General features: G+C 34.9%; 2 protein-coding genes across 2 annotated transcripts; both read right to left on the bottom strand.

Moving 5' to 3' along the window:
- Positions 1-364: 364 nt before the first annotated feature.
- On the bottom strand, positions 365-5,090 carry LOC113274226 (putative exosome complex component rrp40). Its single transcript, XM_026523681.1, has 10 exons — positions 4,793-5,090; positions 2,426-2,553; positions 2,241-2,315; positions 2,016-2,102; positions 1,667-1,723; positions 1,449-1,541; positions 1,188-1,260; positions 966-1,041; positions 776-866; positions 365-646 (listed from the first exon to the last, which is right to left on the bottom strand). Exons 2-10 carry the CDS (start codon positions 2,480-2,482, stop codon positions 527-529), a joined length of 729 nt encoding a protein of 242 aa, XP_026379466.1. The 5' UTR covers positions 2,483-2,553; positions 4,793-5,090; the 3' UTR covers positions 365-526.
- Positions 5,091-5,927: 837 nt separating this feature from the next.
- Positions 5,928-8,801, bottom strand: LOC113276448 (protease Do-like 1, chloroplastic). The gene is made up of 8 exons (XM_026526048.1): positions 8,327-8,801; positions 8,095-8,217; positions 7,801-7,972; positions 7,259-7,296; positions 6,915-7,113; positions 6,625-6,777; positions 6,408-6,542; positions 5,928-6,250 (listed from the first exon to the last, which is right to left on the bottom strand). The coding sequence occupies exons 1-8, from the start codon at positions 8,740-8,742 to the stop codon at positions 6,173-6,175; spliced, it is 1,314 nt and encodes a 437-aa protein (XP_026381833.1). The 5' UTR covers positions 8,743-8,801; the 3' UTR covers positions 5,928-6,172.
- Positions 8,802-23,054: the final 14,253 nt, after the last annotated feature.

Here is a 23,054-nt window from a genome sequence, read left to right as displayed (position 1 = left end):
AAAATTAAAACGATGATTTTTTTTTCGATTGGTAGAAAAGAGAAGAAGAAAAGGAATGATATAATTATGAAAATAAAGGATATATATTTAGATTTAGTATAAAGATGAAGGACAATATAGACAATCCTCTATTTTTAAGATACCCCTTAACCCACTTCCATGGTTGTGAATAAATGAATGGCCCCTAATTCCTTTTGAATGGCCGATAATGAGTGAGGCCTTTGTGATTGTTGACAAACTCTAGCAAAATTAAGGTTCTGGTCTAGTATTGAGCTATCTCAACCTTACCAATGAATGTACTTGGAGGGACGGAGGGAGATGGAGGGAGACCAATAGTGAAAGTTTTACGAAACATGACAAGACCTTAGGGAAACGCAAATATCTACTCGGTAATTAAAAAACACCACAACTGTCTGAGTGATTTACACTAAACCTTGATCTGAAAGATTGCAACCATCTTAGTTCTCACAAGATACATCTGAAGAAAAAATCAGAGGAACTTTCATGGTTTTATAGATAAGTTAGATCATTGGACTCTCTGCAAGAGTGATTCCACCATAATTCTTTGTTGCACTGAAGTTAGAGGTTCTGACTTCATTATAGCATTTGCGACAAGGATGACTGTAGATGGAGCCTCGGCATTCACCTGTAGTGGACAAAAAGACATTGTCAAAAGAAGAACTACTACTGTCTCCTAGTAACTAAATATAACAAGCAAGTAACACGATTTAATGTCAGCTGTCTGGCAGCACAATATAGGTTTCAAGAGTAATACCCAGACACGACCATTTAATCCAACTGCAATCTCAAAGGACAACTTCTTCCCTAGAGCCTCAAGAACTGGACAAGTTGGAGTACTGAGCAGTCTAATGAAGACGAAACAAAAATGATAAGTTAATCACAAATAAACTTAGTATCATCCAATAAGATAACATGACACTATTACTGAGGCTGCTTGAACTCACATTCGTGATAAACCGGTTGATGTTTCAAACATGTAGCCATCTTTTAAAGCACCAAATTCCGCAGCTTTACCATTGACTATTAAAAAAGGACAAAAAGATGATTTTAGACAAACATTTTAAAATTCTTATAAAACATGGGTTCCCTAAACTGATTCTCGTATAACATGAGACAGATAGCCACAAGCACGAACATTAGAGACGAATTTAATAGAGATAATATACCGTCGGTACAGGAGAGCTCTGGATTCATTCCCATATTGGCTTTGACCACCCGAACATAGATCAAGGAACCAGGCTGACAGGACAAGCAATTTTTTGTCAAATATAGTCATATATATTGAAGCAGCAATACAGAACAAAGGTTCCAAAAGACTTTAGGGTTTTCCATAGGATTTGTAATAAGACACATGAAGCTAACAGCTACACATGCTCTTTTATCTCTCCTAATTAGAAAGTATAACAGCTCAAGATAGCTTGAAATACCTCAAACTTTGGTATGTTTCTTCTTGTTCCTCCTTCAAATGCAAGAACGGGTAAAAATGCCACTGCTGGTCCTTTTATGTCCACCAGAAAGTTCTGCCCACCAGAAACCAAATACATCAAGGGACAATCCAATAAGAATTAGACCACACATTCAATGAAAACATAGAAATGCAGAGGTACTAAGGTGTCCAACAATAATGTATGGAAAAGTTGCTTACATCTGCCTTAGAGTCGAGCACAATACCAAGAACTGTATCATCTACACATGGCACATACTGAACAGACAGAACGAATAAAACACATAGTTAGTATACGGAAAGCAAAATTACCCAACAACAACTCCCGCCTTGCCTAATATATACTAGCTTGTTTATTGTCTAAAATCATTTGTCCGCAGCTTGGTTGCCGAGTATCTGAAGGCCATACTTTTGATACCAAAACCCGTAATGTTTATGTATCGATCAGGAATTCAAAACCGGTAAAGTTAAGGTGTCAGGTGAAATGTACCATAATCTAATGATATTACTCCAACCTAAACATACATCAACACAATAAACATAAACTAACCCTTTTCTGTGAGCTTTCAACCCAGTACTTGTTCGGCTTTGAGAACCTCAGCTTCCCTGACTTCATCACAGTTATCGAATCACAGTCCTGCCCAATTAAAACAATAACCATTTTCTTTACTAGAACAACACAAACTATGCACCCCCAAATGAGGATTACACAAAAACTAAGAAATGTCAAAATTTTGAAAAAAAAAATTAGTAAAAAAGAAAAAACCCATTTTACCTGACGTAACCCATCACCTAATTTTATGGTTTGGTTTGATAATTTTGAAAGATCCAATACCACATCTCCTGGAACCTAAGTCAAAGAAAAACAGAATTGATAACAATAGTTACAGTTTCGATTTCAAAATTCTATTCAAATAAGACAACGAAACAAGAGATTACTATTACTGTAGTAGTTCATACCACTATTTTGTCGAGCATGGTTGACTGTGAATCAGAGTGCTTCTTCTCATCAACCATTATTTCCTCAAGAATCTTGAAAAACTCTAGTGAGTTTAAACTCTATTTAAATCCTTTTTTTTTCTCAGTCTCTACAATTAAAACAATAACAGCGGCAATACCTCAGACTCTTGTGTGAGAGAGTAAGTAGACAGAGAGAATCAGCAGAATTGGGGAAGAAGAAGAAAAAATAATAGAGGTATAAGAGTCTGTTTTAGATTCAAAAATATGTTTGGTATGCACTCTCTTAAAAACAATAACTTCATGTAAATACAAATTGACTGATACAAAAAGAGCCAAAGAGAAAATGATAGTGATCAATGAGGCGAATTAAAGACAGTTTGCTTGTGTCGGCGGGAATCCAATAATTTCTGAGTCCTTGGTAAGAAATTACAAATATAAAAATTCAACTACAAGAATTGAAATGCAAACACAATGACAATTTGTCACCAACAACTTTATCCACAACATTGCATATGATATGATGATAAGGTAAGGAAAGTAATGAATCACAATGGAAAACAAAATAGCGTTAGATGTTTGCTGAATAAAAGAGGCTTCTATGCTGCATCACTGGCTGGGCTTGGTAGAGATCCCACACTACAGGATCTTGTTATAAGCAGTAGTTTATCACTACAGTATATAGATAGTACAGGTTTGAGATGATGTACAACCTATTGTTTAGAAGCTATAATTACAGTGTAGCGCTAGCATTATCTCTCCTTGAAGACATATAATATAACCAACACCAAACATTCAACCCGTAAAATGACAAACTCAGCTTCACAACATATCTTTCACTAAGATTTTTCCATTAACAATGTAAATACCACACTAAGAAGTCAGGTTCATGAGACCTAGAGTCAAATGAGGCTAGTAACAGCCTCACATTAGGGAATATAAAATTTCAACTTGGCCTGTTCCATATGTTAGAATATTCCTAGGATGAACAACTGCTAAACCCTGGGACCTGACAAAAGTGAGTGTTTTTGATGTTTTTCTGTAAGTTTGAAATATGCCGTTGTATGAAAATGGTTGCCCTTACTGTATCAACGATACAGCTAAATCAGATATTCATTTAATTTTGTAGTTGTTCGAAACTGGTTAATCTACAGCAGCAAAATTAAAAATCAGATTCACAATAACGAATATGTCTTAAGAAATGTACCAGTCTGGATGCTTATCAAGAACTCCAAATATTACACAACCATCCCTAACGGTCTCAATAGATACACAGACAGAAAATTACCTGGTGAAGATGGATCAAGTATGCCAAGATGGAAACATCCAACTGAGCCATCACTTCTCCCTACAACTAAACAACCTTTGACTGCTGATTCACTAGTTATGGTTGTTTCAGGTTGTGAATTAGCTTTTAAATCGCATTTTGTGGGTATATGGTATATACTCCTATCAAATTATCAATACACTAAATGAAATCCACTAATACCATCTCCACCAGCACTATGTTTTTAAAAGCATGTAATAATCGACTTATCCTATTAAACCAAAAAATATGCAGTTGTTTCAGGTCTAGCCAAACATGTAACAACATCACAAAGCTTGGTGTGCTTTAGTGGCGCGTACAATAAATAGCTGAAGCATCTATTTACATTATACACACATTAAGGTCCCTTGCCAACAAATAAAACTATACTAATAGAAAGGAAGAAATACCCACATTAGCATAAAAGTTCCAATGCATCTAAACTTTGCTAGGGTTCTGTTTGTATAAATCTGTAATTGAGACTAAAGTGCGTTGTTACAAATGTGAAGCAAAGTATCAATCTCAATAACCTGAAATTAACAAAATCTCTTGTTTTACTAAACTGCACTATCAATAAATCATGGATGGCCCATTACAATTTATTAAAAAAAATGAAGCAATTTAATTTTTAAACAGGGAACACTAACCCAATGATAAAGGAGGGAGATAGTAAGATTGAATAACAAACCCTTCAAAATCATTGATAAACACATGTGAAATTAAATCCCCGAAATTTACAGAAACCCTAGAATTTCACATTACAAAAATCAAACAATTCTTTATATCCTTGATTGATTGTCTGCAAATTGCTTGAAACTTAGGCGAGGATTCAGTTGCAGGGTGGATTTTAAAAGTTTTCGTTGTTTAGAAGAGAAAGAGATGAAAACTTTTGCATGTCTGATCGAGGAAGTGAAAAAAATAACCAACTCAATCCTTTATCTCCATCATCGGGGGGAAGATTTAACACAAAACCCCCAACATAACATATCTTACAAAATGTCAAACAAAATTGATAAATATTCACTAATTACTAGGAAGAAAGTAAGACGAATAAGAATACTCACCCGCTGGTACTGCGAAAGGGGTTGCTTAGGAATGGAGGAAGAAGAAGAAGAATATTGACTAAAGTTGGTGATGCTGTTGAAGAAGTAATTCTAAGAAGATCTCTCAGTAAAGCTTGCTTACTGGGGTTTGGATTCTTGGGTTTCAAAACATACACCTGTTGATCGTCGAAGAAATTTGAGAAGAAAAGTTACAGAAACCCAAACTTCACACAGGCTAGGCCGCTAGGGTTTAAGCACGCTGATACCTGTAGGTTTGAGGAATGTTATGTCTTGAGAAGAAAAAGAGAAAATCGGTTTTGGCTGGTTAAACCCTGGGAGACTCATTAATACCTAAAGGGTCCGACTTCGTTAAAGGGTATCCCAAAATTCACTTTTTTTTCTTTCTTGAACTCTAAGGTTCGATAGTGTGAAGTGTAAAAGACCAGCTAAATGATTCACCAAGCAACAATGACTCTTTTATTAAGAGTCTCTTCCGTAACCTGATTCAACTGCAGCTCATCAAACCAGCTACAGATAGATTCTTCAAGACTGAGATTTGATGGTGGCTGCACTCCAAATGCTATTGTAAGATAACATGAGACGCAGTTTCTGGAAGTTGAGAACAGAAAGAACAGGCATGATCCAGCTTAGGAATGAAGCATGCTAGTTTGTCTCTTGTGGGCAGGATATCCTTGATGCACTTCCATAAGAATTGCCTGATTCTTGGTAGGATTGTCAGCTTCTTGAAAATTCTTGGTAGGATTATCAGCTTCCGTAGCTTCTTGAAAATCTGCTTCTGCCAAACTTGATCACAGATTTCTCCAGAGGAAAAAAAAAGACTTCTCAAGGATTATCGAAAGTGATTTTACGAGAATTTTCTTTCTTTATCAAACCCTTGGAAAATAGAATTTGGTTAACAGAGCCATTTGATTTACCAGGTTGTTTCTTATATGCATTATGAATTTCATTTTTGGACTAGTCCATTCGCCTGAACATTTTCCAAGCCGATTTGCTCGTGTTAATCCATGAATCAAAATTCATTCTCTTAACTCTTCCAAGAACGAATTGACAAACTGTAGTACTGTGCTGTACAAAGAATACTATGTGGAACACTTTAATTTTTAGGTTCTGGAACACTTTAATTTTTCAGATGCTCAATGTTGAGCACCAATGTTTCACTTAGAATAAGAATCACAGGAATTGAGGAATGCTAAAACTTTCAGTACCTAATGCGCGAAATATAAAAGAAGATTAAATTGGAACAATGGCGCTATTATATATGTACAACTTTCGACATAAAAATACAACAGTGCTACTACACCTCGATATAGAGTACAGCTTTAAGCTAGGAAATGTGATTCAGTTTAGCCACCATGAAATTTTCCTAATACATTGTTAGCATCATGTTTCGTCAGCCTTTGGCTCGAGGACCACAGGTATTTTCTCTTTGTGATCACCGCGTAACACCTCTACAGTCACCTGAATTCCAATCAAGTATTCAGTTAAAAGCTTTCTTCATTCAGAGCCTTAAATTAATTTTCACTGAAATCATGTGTTAAGTTGTTTCCATTGGAACAAAGTCATTTGTAGGATTTGGATAACATCATAGTGAAAGAAAATCAGGTATGACAATTACCTCGTCACCAACGTTACACTGGTCGAGAATTCTGTATAGATCGCTCCCATTTGAGACCTTTTTCCCATTCACAGATGTTATGATGTCACCCAGAATAAGTCTTCCATAGGAATCTCGTTTGGTTGCCAACAAACCCTTGACAAAGAAGATCAGTCAGTTTTGCTGATAAAAGAAGTCACATGCAATAAAAGATAGGGCAAAGTACAAAAACTTATACCGCTTTTCCAGCAGGACCATTTGGTGGAGCATCTAGGACAAGCACCCCACTAACACCAAGCTGCTCCACAGACTGATCAGGTGCAAATTTAATTCCTAAAATGGGTCTTGTCACTTTCCCAAACTTTACCAACTGATCAACGATTCCACCTACCTGCACAAGGAATAAAAGCAAACGCAATACATCAGAATCAACACGGAAAAGAGAACTCTGTTTCAGCTATAATTTACAGATCTGGATAGTATTAAGGTCTAAAATGAGATCACAATTAAGACAAAAGTTGAACATACAGTGTCAACCGGAATTGAAAATCCAACACCAGAGGATGCACCAGATGGAGAATAGATAGCAGTATTAATCCCAATCAAGCTTCCTGAACTATCAAGTAAAGGGCCTCCACTGTTACCAGGGTTAATGGCTGCATCAGTTTGTATAACATCCTGAATTGGACGACCGGTAGCAGCAGAACTAATTTCTCTTCGAAGTCCACTACAGCACCAAAAGATAAACACCTCAGAGGAAAGATCTATAGTCAAACCTTAGAAATCAACTTTTAATGTGGAAGTCATGCATGAAATTTATGAAGCTGCCATAGTGAAGTCATGAAAATTGTGAATATTATAAAGATGCTTACCTGATTACACCAGTTGTAAGTGTGTGGTCGAGCCCAAACTGCAATTTCAAAAGGAAAAGTTCATGTTGTTAGTTACATTGAACTCTATATCTAACTAATACATACAAAACCAACGCCTACGGTAGGATGAAAGACATCTTGTGCAAGCTAAGTTACTTCACAACACAGTCTGCAAAGTGACAAGAAACACCAATAAGTGTTGAGCAACATGAGCACTAGGATAGTGCACTTTTTCAGATGAACGAGCAACAACTACTTTTGAAATTTCCATACAAACAAATTACTTCTGAAAGTTCCATACACCTCAATTTTCAGCCATGTTACTCCGTTCTACTACCAATTGGCTTTGAGTTTAGTCTTACATGGGCTATTACCATGACTGGTTCGCTATTCCAAATGGGCTATAAGGAAAAATTAAGAAAATCTATATCCTATCATTTGATGCGAATGAGATATTGTATAAACCCAGAATTGGGTGCACTAGTTTTTCAAGCCATTCATTACCTCGTACAAATGTAGAACACAGAACATATAATACTCACCGGGTTCCCAATGGCAAATACTTTCTGACCAACAAGCAAGTCCGCAGAGACACCAACAGGTATCGGTCTCAATTTCTCTTTTGGTGCATCAACACTCAACACAGCAACATCCTTATCTTGGTCAAATCCAACAACTTTTGCTTCAAATGTTGATTGATCAGCAAGAGTGACCCTGTATATGGTGGCAAAAGTTGATTAACAAACTCATTGGCACAATTTCGTAACAATTTAGTGTCTCTGCCAAGTGAAATGAAGTCATAACTAAACATTTACTGAATATATTCAAGAACCAACCTGAGATCAGAAGCGCCACGAATAACATGATAATTAGTAACAATATGACCATCTTTATCCCAAACAAAACCTGACCCAGATCCCTGTGGAACCTCCAATACATCCAAAGTAAATGCGTCCTGCCTAAAATTGCACAGACCCATCAAACCCGAACCTTAAAACACAAATTCCATAACTCTAACCAATCAAAAAAGAAAGAAAAAAATCTCAAATTCAATGGATTAAGATATACCTGACTGCTAGATTAGTGATATAAACAACTGAAGGAGTATTTTCTTGAAAAAGACGAACAGTAGCGAGTTCGTCAGTCTGTAATTTGCGTGGAGAAGTAACAACAAAAGCTAAAGCTGGATCAACGTCAGTTAAGTAAAGAGAGAAAGACAAAGCAAGCGAAGTACAGAGAATGAACAATGAATCTTTAAATGAAGATAAATCCTTGTCGATGAAGAATTTGGAGGTACTGAAGGAGACATTTTTACTTGTGTTTTGTAATAGATGAGACGAAATTGGGGAAAATTTAAAATTAGGGTTTCGTTTGAGGAAGGGAGTTGACTTAGAGAGTATGAAATTGCTGTTAGTTGGTGGTTTTGGATAGAATGATGATGATTTCGGGACAGTTGCAGAGGCAATGAGTGAATAAACTGCCATTCCTTTGGTAATACTTGTTGAGAAGTGATTTGATTATTTAAGTCTCTGACTCACTGTTTTTATTGTTTGGACTTGGAGATTTTTAACATCTAGAAAATAGAAATGTGTATAATCCAATGGCTGTGTGGTGATTGATAACGGCTATGAAATCTGGTCAGGTGATTTAAATCAGCCGAGTTTGGCCACCGGCACAGTTTTTATTTTCACCAGTTTGAAACCCGTGCTACACACCTGGACTGCTGGAGCTTTTAGGCTAATATAAAATAAATCAATCTAAGTAATCTTAAAAGTACTTAGATTACTTTTATGTCCACTGAGGCGGGGCGAACCAATAAGAGTTCATATAGGCTAATATAAAATTATTATCCAACGAATTGACAATTAACAATTAAAACTATGTAATTATAAATTTCTGATAATCAATAAGGTTTATGTCCACTGAGGCGGGGCGAACCAATAAGAGTTCATATAGGCTAATATAAAATTATTATCCAACGAATTGACAATTAACAATTAAAACTATGTAATTATAAATTTCTGATAATCAAATGTGTAATATTATTTTATTCTAAAATTCTCACATGATTCAAAAACTAATTTCAAACAATCAAATAAAGCAGTAACCAATTCTTCAAATAAATTATAAAATAAATCAATCTAAGTAATCTTAAAAGTAAAATAGTTTAACTCTAAATATTAAAGCGTAATTAGATATTTTTTAGTATTTTACCCGTGCTACATACCGGGTATGATGAGAATTGATCCCATTTGGTGAGGCGGGTTTTCACCGCGTAGCTGTTTAAGAACGGGTACCAATTAACAAATGCAGTACAACAATTATCATTTAGTAGATTAAATGTTGGAACTAAATTCACCAATTACAAACTGTTTAAACTTTTAGAGATTAAAAGTCCTCTTAAAGAAAATACAACACCAACTTTTGGAATCAGTAAACTTCATGGTATCGCCAATATCAGTATTCTAAAAATTATTCATAAGGCTAGATTTGAAGTTTGCTACTCAAAGTAGCACTACACCTACCATTATTCTTGCTAGATTTTAGAATACATATTTTTTGGCTAATCAACTTTTGCAACTTAAAAGTAAAGAAACAAAGTCGTAATAATATTCTACCTTAAAATCCTAATAAGGACTTCCAGTTCGGGTAAATCATGTTTGTACTTCATCCTCTATACACTCCACCATCTTCCTTACGTACCATATCACACAATTCTGTTAAGAATCAAGCAACCAATTCAAATGCTCTTCAGACTCCAACTCGTCTCAGTAAAAACAAAAAAAAATACACTCACTATATAGTTATATCAATAGTGGTTATAAGAGATACTAAATGAATAATAATACAAAATATGTTGCAAAATAGTGCAAAACATATGAAGTGTTTCCCGTCGAAGATAATGTAATCAAAAATATATACTGACATGTTTTTATTCAGAAATCATATATTAGATATCTTAAAAAAAATGATATCAATATTAAATATATTGCAAACTCTAAATAGTGCAAAGAATATGAAGTGCTTCCCGTCGAAGATGATGTAATCAAGAAAATGCACCGATATATCTTTCTTCATAAATCATATACTTGTGTTAAGAACCAATAAGCGACCAAATCAATTGCTCTTCCAAGATCCAACTCTTTATAATGAAACGAAAAATCACGCTCACTATATGGTTGTATCAATATCTGATATCAGAGACACTATAAAAAAATAATATTAATAAAAAAAAATAGATGGCCAATTATACATAGTGAAAAGCATATGAAGTGCTTCCTTTCGAAGAAAATGTAATCAATATATCTTTCTTAAGAAATCATATGTTTGAGATACTAAAAAAATGATATCCATGTTAAATGTATTGCAAACTATAAATAGCGCAAAGCATATGAATTGCTTCCCGTCGAAGATGATGTAATCAAAAAAATGCATTGATATATGTTACTTTATAAATCATACACTTGTGTTAAGAACCAATGTGCTGATATATCTTTCTTCCAGGCTCCAACTCTCTATAATTAAACGAAAAATCACGCTCAATATATGGTTGTATCAATGTATTAGAGACACTATTAAGAGAAGAAATATTTGGATAATATTAATAAAAATAATAGATTGCCTACTCTACATAGTGAAAAGCATATGAACTGCTTCCCGTCAAAGAATATAAAATCAATGAAAAGTACTAACATATATTTCTTCAGAAATCATATACTTGCGTTAAGAATCAAGCAACCAACTGAACTGGTCGTCCAAACTCCAACTCCAACTCCTTATAGTTCAATGAAAAATCACATGACTATATACTTGTATCAATATCTAATGTTAATATTAAATAGTTTGCTAACTCTAAGTCGTACGAAGCATATGAAGTTCTTCTTGTCAAGGAGATGCACTGATATATCTTTCTTCAGAAATCATATACTTGCTTTCAAAATCAAGAGGCCAACTCAACTACTCTTCCAGGCTCCAATTTCTTGTCACTAAATAAAAAACTACACCCATTATATAGTCGTATTGATATATGATATTAGAGACACTAAAAAACACACAAATTGACATAAAATATATAGTTAACTCTAAACAGTGCAAAACATATAAATTGCTTTCCTTCAAAGAAGATGTAATCAAGGAAACGCATTGATATATCTTTCTTCATGTAATCAAGGAAATACAACCAGTACTACGCACCGGGACCGATGTAAATTTTTGATTTGGTGTGCCCGGTACCGTCACGACGGATCTAAAGACTCCAATATATCTTTCTTTATTATATATTTCTTTATTAGTATGATTACTTTTATTGGGTAGCAAAATTTGATACACTTTGATAATCCAATATAAGGATTCTTTTCACCAGTTTCATTATATTTTTTTGGCTAAAATATATTATTATTTTTTTAGTATGGAATTTTATCGACTCAAATTAATATTTTTTAATTACATAGAATGAACAGTCCGAGATTTTAAAAAACTTTGTGAACTTGGTGCAAGAATAGGAAATAAAATCTAAACCAAAATGGACTAAGAGTTTCATTAACCACCCAAAAGGAGGGTAAGCGCTTCCTTGGAACTTGGAACCAGAGATATAGCCCATTTTATAGAAAAAAACTTAACGGACACTAAATCTAAACAGTTTTTAGACCAATCATAAGCCATGGTTTCGTGGACGACAAATGAGAATAAAAGTAAGGCAAATTTAAACGTGGTCTTTGGCTATAAATACCCCTTATAAAAATAATTTGGTATCTCACAGGTTGTGTAGTAAGCCATCTTCTTCTTTTTTTTTTAAAATGACTGCAAAGATTATCTATTAACATGATTAGTTGTGATTAAAAATTGAAGCATATGTTCTATGATCGGTTAAGAAAATGTAAGGAAAAGAGGAAAGTGTTCCTTTATTAATGAACTCAATTGTTCAGGAATTAGAGAAGACTGAAACTGGATCTGTTTATCTTAAAACATTGAAAACAAAAATTTTGTACAAATATATTATGTATTAATCGAACAAATAGACCTCACTAAAATGTTTGTGCCCAAACAAAGATAGAGGTTACTGATGAGAAACAACTAAATAAGATGTAGTGAACGATTATAAAGTAGGTCAGAATGAGGGTTCGTGTATAGAACTTCCCAAATCTATAATAATGTTTGCAGCAGGGAAATTTTTTGAACCATTCCTTAAAGAAATAAAATATATAAATTCGTCTGAATGCTTTGAAGTATTGGCTAGAAAATTCCCTTATTTACACTCACTCGACTTACCCGTAATCTTTTCTCCATCTATAACCTCCATGCGAAGTTTTCCAATTAAATATCAACTGGGATTGGTGGAGGTGTTAGCAACTCCCTCCAGCTCATTAGACCCGTCTCTGAAACCTAAAAAACCAAATACAACAAAAATCATTATATATCTTTAAACCATAGAAATTCATCTATTTAAAAATCCTCTACTCTAAGCCAGTACCAATAAGGTCCCATGTAGAATGAACTGATTTCAAAAAGTTATTCTCAGTTTCTATGCAACACAGGGAACAAACAACAAAAAATTCAAAACTTGAGTTGACATATTTAGGTTACAACTTCTTTTAGCACATTTGTTAATGAGCTAAAACATACCTTATCCAAACTATGCCCTAGGCCAATATCAGTACTCTAAAAATTATTCGTAAGGATAGATTTGAAGTTTGTTACTCAAAGTAGCACTACACCTACCATTATTCTTGCTAGATTTTAGAATACATATTTCTTGGCTAATCAACTTTTGCAACTTAAAAGTAAAGAAACAAAGTCGTAATAATATTCTACCTTAAAATCATAATAAGGACTTCCAGTTCGGGTAAATCATGTTTGTACTTCATCCTCTATACACTCCACCATCTGCCTTACGTACCATATCACACAATTCTGTTAAGAATCAAGCAACCAATTCAACTGCTCTTCAGACTCCAACTCTCCTCAGTAAAACAAAAAAAATTACACTCACTATATAGTTATATCAATAGTGGGTATAAGAGATACTAAATAAATAATAATATAAAATATGTTGCAAAATAGTGCAAAACATATAAAGTGTTTCCCGTCGAAGATAATGTAATCAAAAAAATATACTGACATGTTTTTATTCAGAAATCGTATATTAGATATCTTAAAAAAAAATGATATCAATATTAAATATATTGCAAACTCTAAAAAGTGCAAAGAATATAAAGTGCTTCCCGTCGAAGATGATGTAATCAAGAAAATGCACCGATATATCTTTCTTCATAAATCATATACTTGTGTTAAGAACCAATAAGCGACCAAATCAATTGCTCTTCCAAGATCCAACTCTTTATAATGAAACGAAAAATCATGCTCACTATATGGTTGTATCAATATATGATATCAGAGACACAATAAAAAACATAATATTAATAAATAAATAAAAACGGATGGCCAATTATACATAGTGAAAAGCATATGAAGTGCTTCCTTTGGAAGAACATGTAATCAATATCTTTCTTCAGAAATCATATATTTGAGATACTAAAAAAAATGATATCCATGTTAAATGTATTGCAAACTATAAATAGTGCAAAGCATATGAAGTGCTTCCCGTCGAAGATGATGTAATCAAGAAAATGCATTGATATATCTTTCTTCATAAATCATATACTTGTGTTAAGAACCAATAAGTGACCAAATCAATTGCTCTTCCCGTCTCCAACTCTCTATAATTAAACGAAAAATCACACTCAATATATGGTTGTATCAATGTATTAGAGACACTATTAAGAGAAGAAATATTTGGATAATATTAATAAAAAGAATAGATTGCCTACACTGCATAGTGAAAAGCATATGAACTGTTTCCCGTCGAAGAGTATAAAATCAATGAAAAGTACTAACATATATTTCTTCAGAAATCATATACTTGCATTAAGAATCAACTGAACTGGTCCTCCAAACTCCAACTCCTTATAGTTAAATGAAAAATCACATGACTATATACTTGTATCAATATCTAATGTTAATATTAAATAGGTTGCTAACTCTAAGTCGTACGAAGCATATGAAGTTCTTCTTGTCAAGGAGATGCACTGATATATCTTTCTTCAGAAATCATATACCTGATTTCAAAATCAAGAGGCCAATTCAACTACTCTTCCAGGCTCCAATTTATTGTCTCTAAATAAAAAACTACACCCACTACATAATCGTATTGATATATGACATTAGAGACACTAAAAAACACACAAATTGACATAAATTATATAGTTAACTCTAAACAGTGCAAAACATATAAAGTGCTTCCCTTTAAAGAAGATGTAATCAAGGAAACGCATTGATATATCTTTCTTCATATAATCAAGTAAATACAACCAGTACTACGCACCGGGACCGATGTGAATTTTAGATTTGGTGCGCCCGGTACCGTCACGACGCATCTAAAAACTCCAATATATCTATCTTTATTTTATCTTTCTTTATTAGTATGATTACTTTTACTGGGTAGCAAAATTTGATACACTTTGATAATCCAATATAAGGATTCTTTTCACCAGTTTCATTATATTTTTGTTGGCTAAAATATATTTTTTATTTTTTAGTATGGAATTTTATCGGCTCAAATTAATACTTTTTAATTACATAAATGAAATTGGACCATCTAAGTGACTAACTCAAAAATTCAACAGTCCGAGATTTTAAAAAACTTTGTAAACGTGGTGAAAGAATAGGAAATAAAATCTCAACCAATAAGGACTAAGAGTTTCATTAACCACCCAAAAGGAGGGTAAGCGCTTCCTTTGAACTTGGAACCAGAGATAGAGCCCATTTTATAAAAAAACTTAACGTACATTAAATCTAAATAGTTTTAGACCGATCATAACCCATGGTTTCGTGGACGGAAAATGAGAATAAAAGTAAGGCAACTTTAAACGTGGTCCTCGGCTATAAATACCCCTTATAAAAATAATTTGGTATCTCACAGGTTGTGTAGTAAGCCATCTTCTTCTTTTTTTTTTTAAAAATGACTGCAAAGATTATCTATTAACATGATTAGTTGTGATTAAAAATTGAAGCATACGTTCTACGACCGGTTAAGAAAATGTAAGGAAAAGAGAAAAGTGTTCCTTTATTAATGAACTCAATTGTTCAGGAATTAGAGAAGACCGAAACTTGATATGTTTATCTTAAAAAATTGAAAACAAAATTTTTGTGCAAATATATTATGTATTAATCGAACAAATAGATCTCACTAAAACGTTTGTGCCCAAACAAAGATAGAGGTTACTGATGAGAAACAACTAAATAAAGATGTAGTAAACGATTATAAAGTAGGTCAGAATGAGAGTTCGTGTATAGAACTTCCCAAATCTATAATAATATTCGCAGCGGGGAAATGTTTTGTATCATTCTTTGAAGAAATAAAATATATAAATTCGTCTGAATGCTTTGAAGTATTGGCTGGAAAATTCCCTTATTTACACTCACTCGACTTACCCGTAATCTTTTCTCCATCTACAACCTCCATGCGAGGTTTTCCAATTAAATATCAACTGGGATGGAGGTGTTAGCAACTCCCTCCGGTTCATTAGACCCGTCTCTGAAACCTAAAAACCAAATACAACAACAATCAGATATCTTTAAACCATAAAAAGTCATCTAGTTAAAAATCCTCTACTCTAAGCCAGTACCAATAAGGTCCCGTACCGGGAACAAACAACAAAAAAATTCAAAACTTGAGTTGACATATTTAGGTTACAACTTCTTTTAGTACATTTTTTAGTGAGCTAAAACATACCTTATCCAAACTATGCCCTAGGCCAATATCAGTACTCTAAAAATTATTCGTAAGGCTAGATTTGAAGTTTGCTACTCAAAGTAGCACTACACCTACCATTATTCTTGCTAGATTTTAGAATACATATTTCTTGGCTAATCAACTTTTGAAACTTAAAAGTAAAGTCGTAATAATATTCTACCTTAAAATCCTAATAAGGACTTCCAGTTCGGGTAAATAATGTTTGTACTTCATCCTCTATACACTCCACCATCTGCCTTACGTACTATATAACACAATTCTGTTAAGAATCAAGCAACCAATTCAACTACTCTTCAGTCTCCAACTCGCCTCAGTAAAACAAAAAAAATTACACTCACTATATAGTTATATCAATAGTGGGTATAAGAGATGCTAAATAAATAATAATACAAAATATGTTGCAAAATAGTGCAAAACATATGAAGTGCTTCCCGTCGAAGATAATGTAATCAAAAAAATATACTGACATGTTTTTATTCAGAAATCGTATATTAGATATCTTAAGGAAATGATATCAATATTAAATATATTGCAAACTCTAAATAGTGCAAATAATATGAAGTGCTTCCCGTCGAAGATAATGTAATCAAGAAAATGCACTGATATATCTTTCTTCATAAATCATATACTTGTGTTAAGAACCAATAAGCGACCAAATCAATTGCTCTTCCAGGATCCAACTCTTTATAATGAAACGAAAAATCACACTCACTATATGGTTGTATCAATATACGATATCAGAGACACTATAAAAAACAAAATATTAATAAAATAAAAAAAATAGATGACCATTTATACATAGTGAAAAACATATGAAGTGCTTCCTTTCGAAGAACATGTAATCAATATATCTTTCTACAGAAATCACATATTTGAGATACTAAAAAAATGATATCTATGTTAAATGTATTGCAAACTATAAATAGTGCAAAGCATATGAAGTGCTTCGTCGAAGATGATGTAATCAAGAAAATGCACTGATATATCTTTCTTCCTAAATCATATACTTGTGTTAAGAACCAATAAGCGGCGAAATCAATTGCTCTTCCAGGCTCCAACTCTCTATAATTAAACGGAAAATCACATTAATATATAGTTGTAACAATGTATTAGAGACACTATTAATAGATGAAATATTTGGATAATATTAATAAAAAGAATAGATTGCCTACTCTACATATTGAAAAGCATATGAACTGCTTCCCGTCGAAGAATATAAAATCAATGAAAAGTACTAACATATATTTCTTCAGAAATCATATACTTGCGTTAAGAATCAAGCAGCCAACTGAACTGGTCCTCCAAACTCCAACTCCTTATAGTTAAATGAAAAATCACATGACTATATACTAGTATCAATATCTAATGTTAATATTAAATAGTTTGCTAACTCTAAGTTGTACGAAGCATATGAAGTTCTCCTTGTCAAGGAGATGCACTGATATATATTTCTTCAGAAATCATATACTTGCTTTCAAAATCAAGAGGCCAACTCAACTACTCTTCCAGGCTCCAATTTCTTGTCACTAAATAAAAAACTACACCCACTATGTGGTGTGACAGGCAAAGACACACAGAAGCTTGCAAGTATACAAGGTCAAGTTTATAGAATAGAAGGAAAGCAGGGGAAAGTCCACAGGGAGTGGGAGCATACAAGAAGTTTTCCTAAGCTAGCAAAGGAGACAGGGCACTATGGCAGTGAGCAAAGCAAGGTAATGTGGCAGATTCAAAGAACTAAAACAGTTACACAACAAAGCAGCACAACAGAATAACAATAGCAGGGAACCAAGGCTATAAGCCAAGGGCAAGGTGAGGATTGTGCACTGATTTCAGTGCACAACAGCTACAAATTGCAGGAATTTAAACAAGAAAAACAGGCAAGGAGAATAACTGATCAGGAAGCAAAATAGAACTGAATAGAGGTGACTGCAAAGGGATTGGTGGTTAAGCCAAGGCTTAGGATCCACCTTGTGTCCTAATCAAACAACATGTTTCTAGGTTGAGTTTGATCCTATGCATACATCTAGAAATAGAAGAATACTAAATTGCTCAATAGTTTGCCCCTAGCATTGGATGTCTTTTGACAGCATAGCCAATCACAGGCACTATGAGCATTGGTATCTCCCATTTGCTCAATCAAAACATACATCAGGAGAACTATCCTAGCAACCTGTCAATTGACAGTACACAAGGATTCAACAGAGCCTTAGCTTAGTGCTACTTAGCTCATGCTCAACATGTTACAAACACAAGCATTCATCATACAGAAATAATTCAAACATAACATAACAATCAACTGTTAATTGCATAAGAAGACTGAAATTGAAATTCATTAACTAAAAATTGTCTCAATTCTCTACTGGCTAATCCAGAGAGATACACAGTGTCCTTCACACACACCACATAATACCAATTTATACCCCCCAAATATCAGTTTAGGGTTCACAGCCCCTTTTCCCCAAAAACAGAAAATTAGGTAAATTTGGTTTACCTAATTTTGATGAGATACTCACTCCATCTCGTCGACCCACTCTCCAATTACTTCTTCTCGTTCATCTCCTGCTCCAATTGCTGCTCTAACATCAACTTATATCTTCAATTTCTCACCTAGGGTTTCAGTGATGAGAGATGAGAAATTGAGGAGATTAGTTGATGAAAAAGAGGTAAAACGTGATAGTGATGATGGGTTTTTGGTTATAGGTAGAGTAGAGTGATTTGGTGGCGTAGATGGTGGAGTGATTTGGGGAGAAGACGGTGGTGATGGAGACGGACATGGTGGTACTGTTGCAGAGAGGGGGGGGGGGGAAAGATGGTGTCGATGGGTTTGAGGAAGGGTGTGTTTGGCAATGGGTATAGGTTAGGTACTAGGGTGTTGAGCAGGTGTAGAGGATTTTGATGTTTCGCGAAGCTGGACCGATGGATGGGAAGATGGTAGGTGGATCTGACGGCGATGCGGAGGCAGGCGATGAGCGACCGTCGGATGAAGAGATACAACGAAACGAACGGTACTTGATGGAGTTAGGTACTGTAGTGTAAGGCGGAGATATCAAACTTCGATGCACAGCAAGGGAGCGACCGTCGGATGCTTCTGAGAACTGATCTGACGGCTGAAGACGCAAGCGGGTATGGATTTGGGTTTTAGGCTTTTGGGTATAGAATATGGGTTTGGGAAATGAGTTTGGGCTTGGAAAACCTTGAGCCCACTTCTTCTTTAAGAACAACTTTCTTCTTCTTGAGCCCATTTCCAGCTTTTTGGACGTGCGCTCCATTCTTTGCGGCTTCCTTGCGTAATTTCTCCCGGCTTTTCAACTTTTCTGCTCTTTTTGCTCCGCAACTCATCCAACTTTATTTATTACCTAAAAATGCAAAATTAAGTAAAAAATATTTATTCTTGAAAACAATGAAAATACAGAATATGGGATAAAATGTAGAATTAATGCATAAAAGATGAGTTAAATGCCAACAAAAAGGGATAAATATATACAATATTTGGCACTCATCAAATACCCCCAAACCTGAATTTTACTTGTCCTCAAGTAAAACAAAACTAAGGAAATCCTAACTATACCACTGTCGCTGGTCTCTCGAATGCATTTAGCGTATGCACTAAGCCTTTTAAACCACTAAGTGTCCCTAGTGGACGAGTTGAAGTCTCGTGAAGGTTTGCTTAGAACGTACCTACAAAGTTCTAGGTCAAAATATAAGCTCAGATTCCATCAAATGTGACATGTGCAAAACAGTTTAAGCTCACAGCAAAATGGAGATGTCAATCTAGCTATCGAAGGCACAATCCTAGCACTGATAACAAAAAAAGACATGTGATAAGAGTGTAAAGTGTATCTACACATGTGTAAAGAAAGATCTGAAGTTATGACTACTAATCACCAAGAGATAGTTTCTCAGGCTAAGAACTGAGGTCGAAATCTAGCTAGCTGTCCGGACTTTACGAGAATTGTGAATGAGTTGGAGGTATTTCACAATTACTCGCGTTGTACATCAATGGCATACACCCTCCTTGCTTATTACAATAAACAACAAAATGACTATTTACATGACTCTTATTTACATTGACTATCTCTTTTATTTTTGGAACAAGAGATGATGGAATTGATAAATACTTGATTTTTTTTTTTTTCTGATTTTTTTTCTGTATATATTTTTTTTTTTTTTTTTTTTTTTTTTTTTTTTAAGGAAACACTTTTGATACATATACAAAAGGAAACAAAAATTACATGACACTTTGCAAGAGGTAGCCCTTTTTGATGCACCCAGTTAAATTCGATGGTTGTCTTTCTTAATGTAACCTCCACCTTCTATCCCAACCAACCAAAGAACAAGCTAGTCAAGTTTCGTTCAGTATTCTAAAGTGATTGGCAATCGTAACTTCCTATCAAACACCTTGAAGATCGAGGCCATACATGTATTGGTAGATCGTGCGCGTGCAAATTTCTTATCACTATGTGAATTGTGCTAGAATCAGGGTGCCTAAATATCTAGACTAAGACTCCTAATAAAATACATATTTGCACAAGAGTCAACATTTCAAGGTAAATGAGCTCCATTTTTATGATTTTTTTCATTTTTTAATTTTTTTAATTTTGATTTTTCAATTTTTTTGGAATTTTTCAATTTTTTCAAAAAGAAGAAGGAGTTCGTTTTCAATTATGGCAAATTATCATGGTATCTACTCTATACCCCCAAACCTAAACTAAACATTGTCCTCAATGTTTCAAAATATGGAAAGAATTAAAACAATATATGAAGAGGAACATGCTGAGTAGAGTAAAAGGAGAGAGAATACCCGATTGTACGGCGGAAAGCTCGTTATTCAAGGCAAAAATCCATCATATTAGGAGTCACAATGGATGAGCACAAAATATATACAAAAGGAAATTTAACTAACACTTATCTACTTTTACAAGAAAATTTGGTTTAATGATTGGACTTTTTGGAAAAAATTTGGTTTTGATGGGAAAACAAAATTTTGGTTTTTAGGGAAAGATTTGGAAAACTTTTTGGTTATTTAGGGAAAGAGTGGACCAGTTTAGTCCACATAGACTGGGTCCTCCAGGTTGGTTGTTTCAATGTCGGGTGGAAATGGCTCAAGGAATGGCTTTAATCTCTGCCCGTTGACTTTGAAAACGTTCTTGTTGGAGACATCCTCCAGCTCTACAGCTCCATGAGGAAAAACTGTGCGTACTAGGTACGGACCCTTCCATCTGGAACGCAGTTTTCCTGGAAAAAGATGTAATCGGGAGTCATACAGCAAGACTTTCTGACCAGGAGTGAAGGATTTGCGCAGAATACGCTTATCATGAAACATCTTCATTCTGCTTGTAAGCTTGGCACTGTCATAAGCCTCATTTCTCAATTCTTCCAACTCGTTGAGTTGAAGTTTCCTTTGAATTCCAGCTTCGTCCAGAGAAAAGTTCAGCTCTTTGATTGCCCAGTAGGCACGATGTTCTAATTCCACAGGTAGATGGCACGGCTTTCCATACACTAGACGATAGGGGGACATGCCAATTGGTGTCTTATAAGCTGTTCTATAGGCCCACAAAGCATCATTCAATCTCAATGACCAATCTTTCCTGGACGGGTTGACCGTCTTCTCCAGAATGTGCTTAATTTCCCTATTAGACACTTCCACTTGTCCACTAGTCTGAGGGTGGTACGGTAGGAGTAGCAACCTTGTGAGTTATGCCATACTTGCGTACTAAAGACTCAAAGTACTTGTTACGAAAATGTGAACCGCCGTCACTGATGATAGCTCTAGGGGTACCAAAACGTGAAATATGTTCTCCTTTAGAAATGAAAGTACCACCTTGTGGTCATTTGTTCTGGTTGCTATGGCTTCTACCCACTTAGAAACGTAATCAACTGCGACTAGGATGTACAACTTGCTGTCAGACATGGGAAATGGACCCATGAAGTCTATCCCCCAAACATCAAAAATCTCCACAATCAAAATGGGGTTCAATGGCATCATGTTTCTCCTCGAAATGCTTCCTAGCTTTTGACAGCGTTCACAAGCAACACAATAATCATGGCAATCCTTGAACAATGATGGCCAATAGAATCCACACTGCAAGATCTTTGCAGCGGTTTTCTTGGCACTGAAATGGCCTCCACATGCTTGGTCATGACAGAAAGATATCACATCTTTCTGTTCAGTGTTGGGGACACATCTCCTAATGATTTGGTCGGGCAGTACTTAAACAAATATGGGTCATCCCAAAGGAAATGTTTGACTTCAGCCAGGAATTTAGAGCGGTCTTGTCTCGACCAACGTGAGGGCATCCTACCTGTAGCGAGGTAGTTAACAATATCAGCAAACCAAGGAAGGTCTGAGATAGACATCAGCTGTTCATCTGGGAATGATTCTCTAATCAGCTCACATTCATCAATAGACTCTAAAGTTAATCTAGACAAATGATCAGCAACCACATTCTCACAACCTTTCTTATCACGGATTTCGAGATCGAATTCCTGTAATAAGAGTATCCATCGAATAAGGCGAGCTTTAGCATCCTTCTTGGAAAGAAGATACTTCAAAGCCGCATGGTCTGTGTATATGATGATCTTAGACCCTATCAGATAAGATCTAAACTTGTCTAATGCGAAAACGACGGCAAGCAATTCCTTCTCGGTAGTTGAATAATTGAGTTGGGCATCATTAAGGGTTTTGCTAGCATAGTATATCACATATGGTAGTCTATCAACTCGCTGTCCTAAAACAGCACCAACAGCATAATCAGAGGCATCACACATAAGTTCGAACGGAAGCTTCCAATCGGGTGGTCGGACTATAGGAGCGGTGGTGAGAAGGGTTTTTAATTCCTCCCATGCCTTCACACAAGCAGCATCGAAATTGAAGGCAACATCTTTGGAGAGAAGACTGCACAGAGGTCTGGAGATTTTGCTGAAATCTTTGATGAATCGCCGGTAAAAACCAGCATGACCTAGAAATGATCTGATCTCCTTCAC

Source organism: Papaver somniferum, chromosome 4 (assembly GCF_003573695.1).
Source record: "Papaver somniferum cultivar HN1 chromosome 4, ASM357369v1, whole genome shotgun sequence".
Lineage (NCBI taxonomy): Eukaryota > Viridiplantae > Streptophyta > Magnoliopsida > Ranunculales > Papaveraceae > Papaver > Papaver somniferum.
Note: the sequence above shows the minus strand (reverse complement) of the source record. Positions and strands in the feature narration are given on the sequence as shown.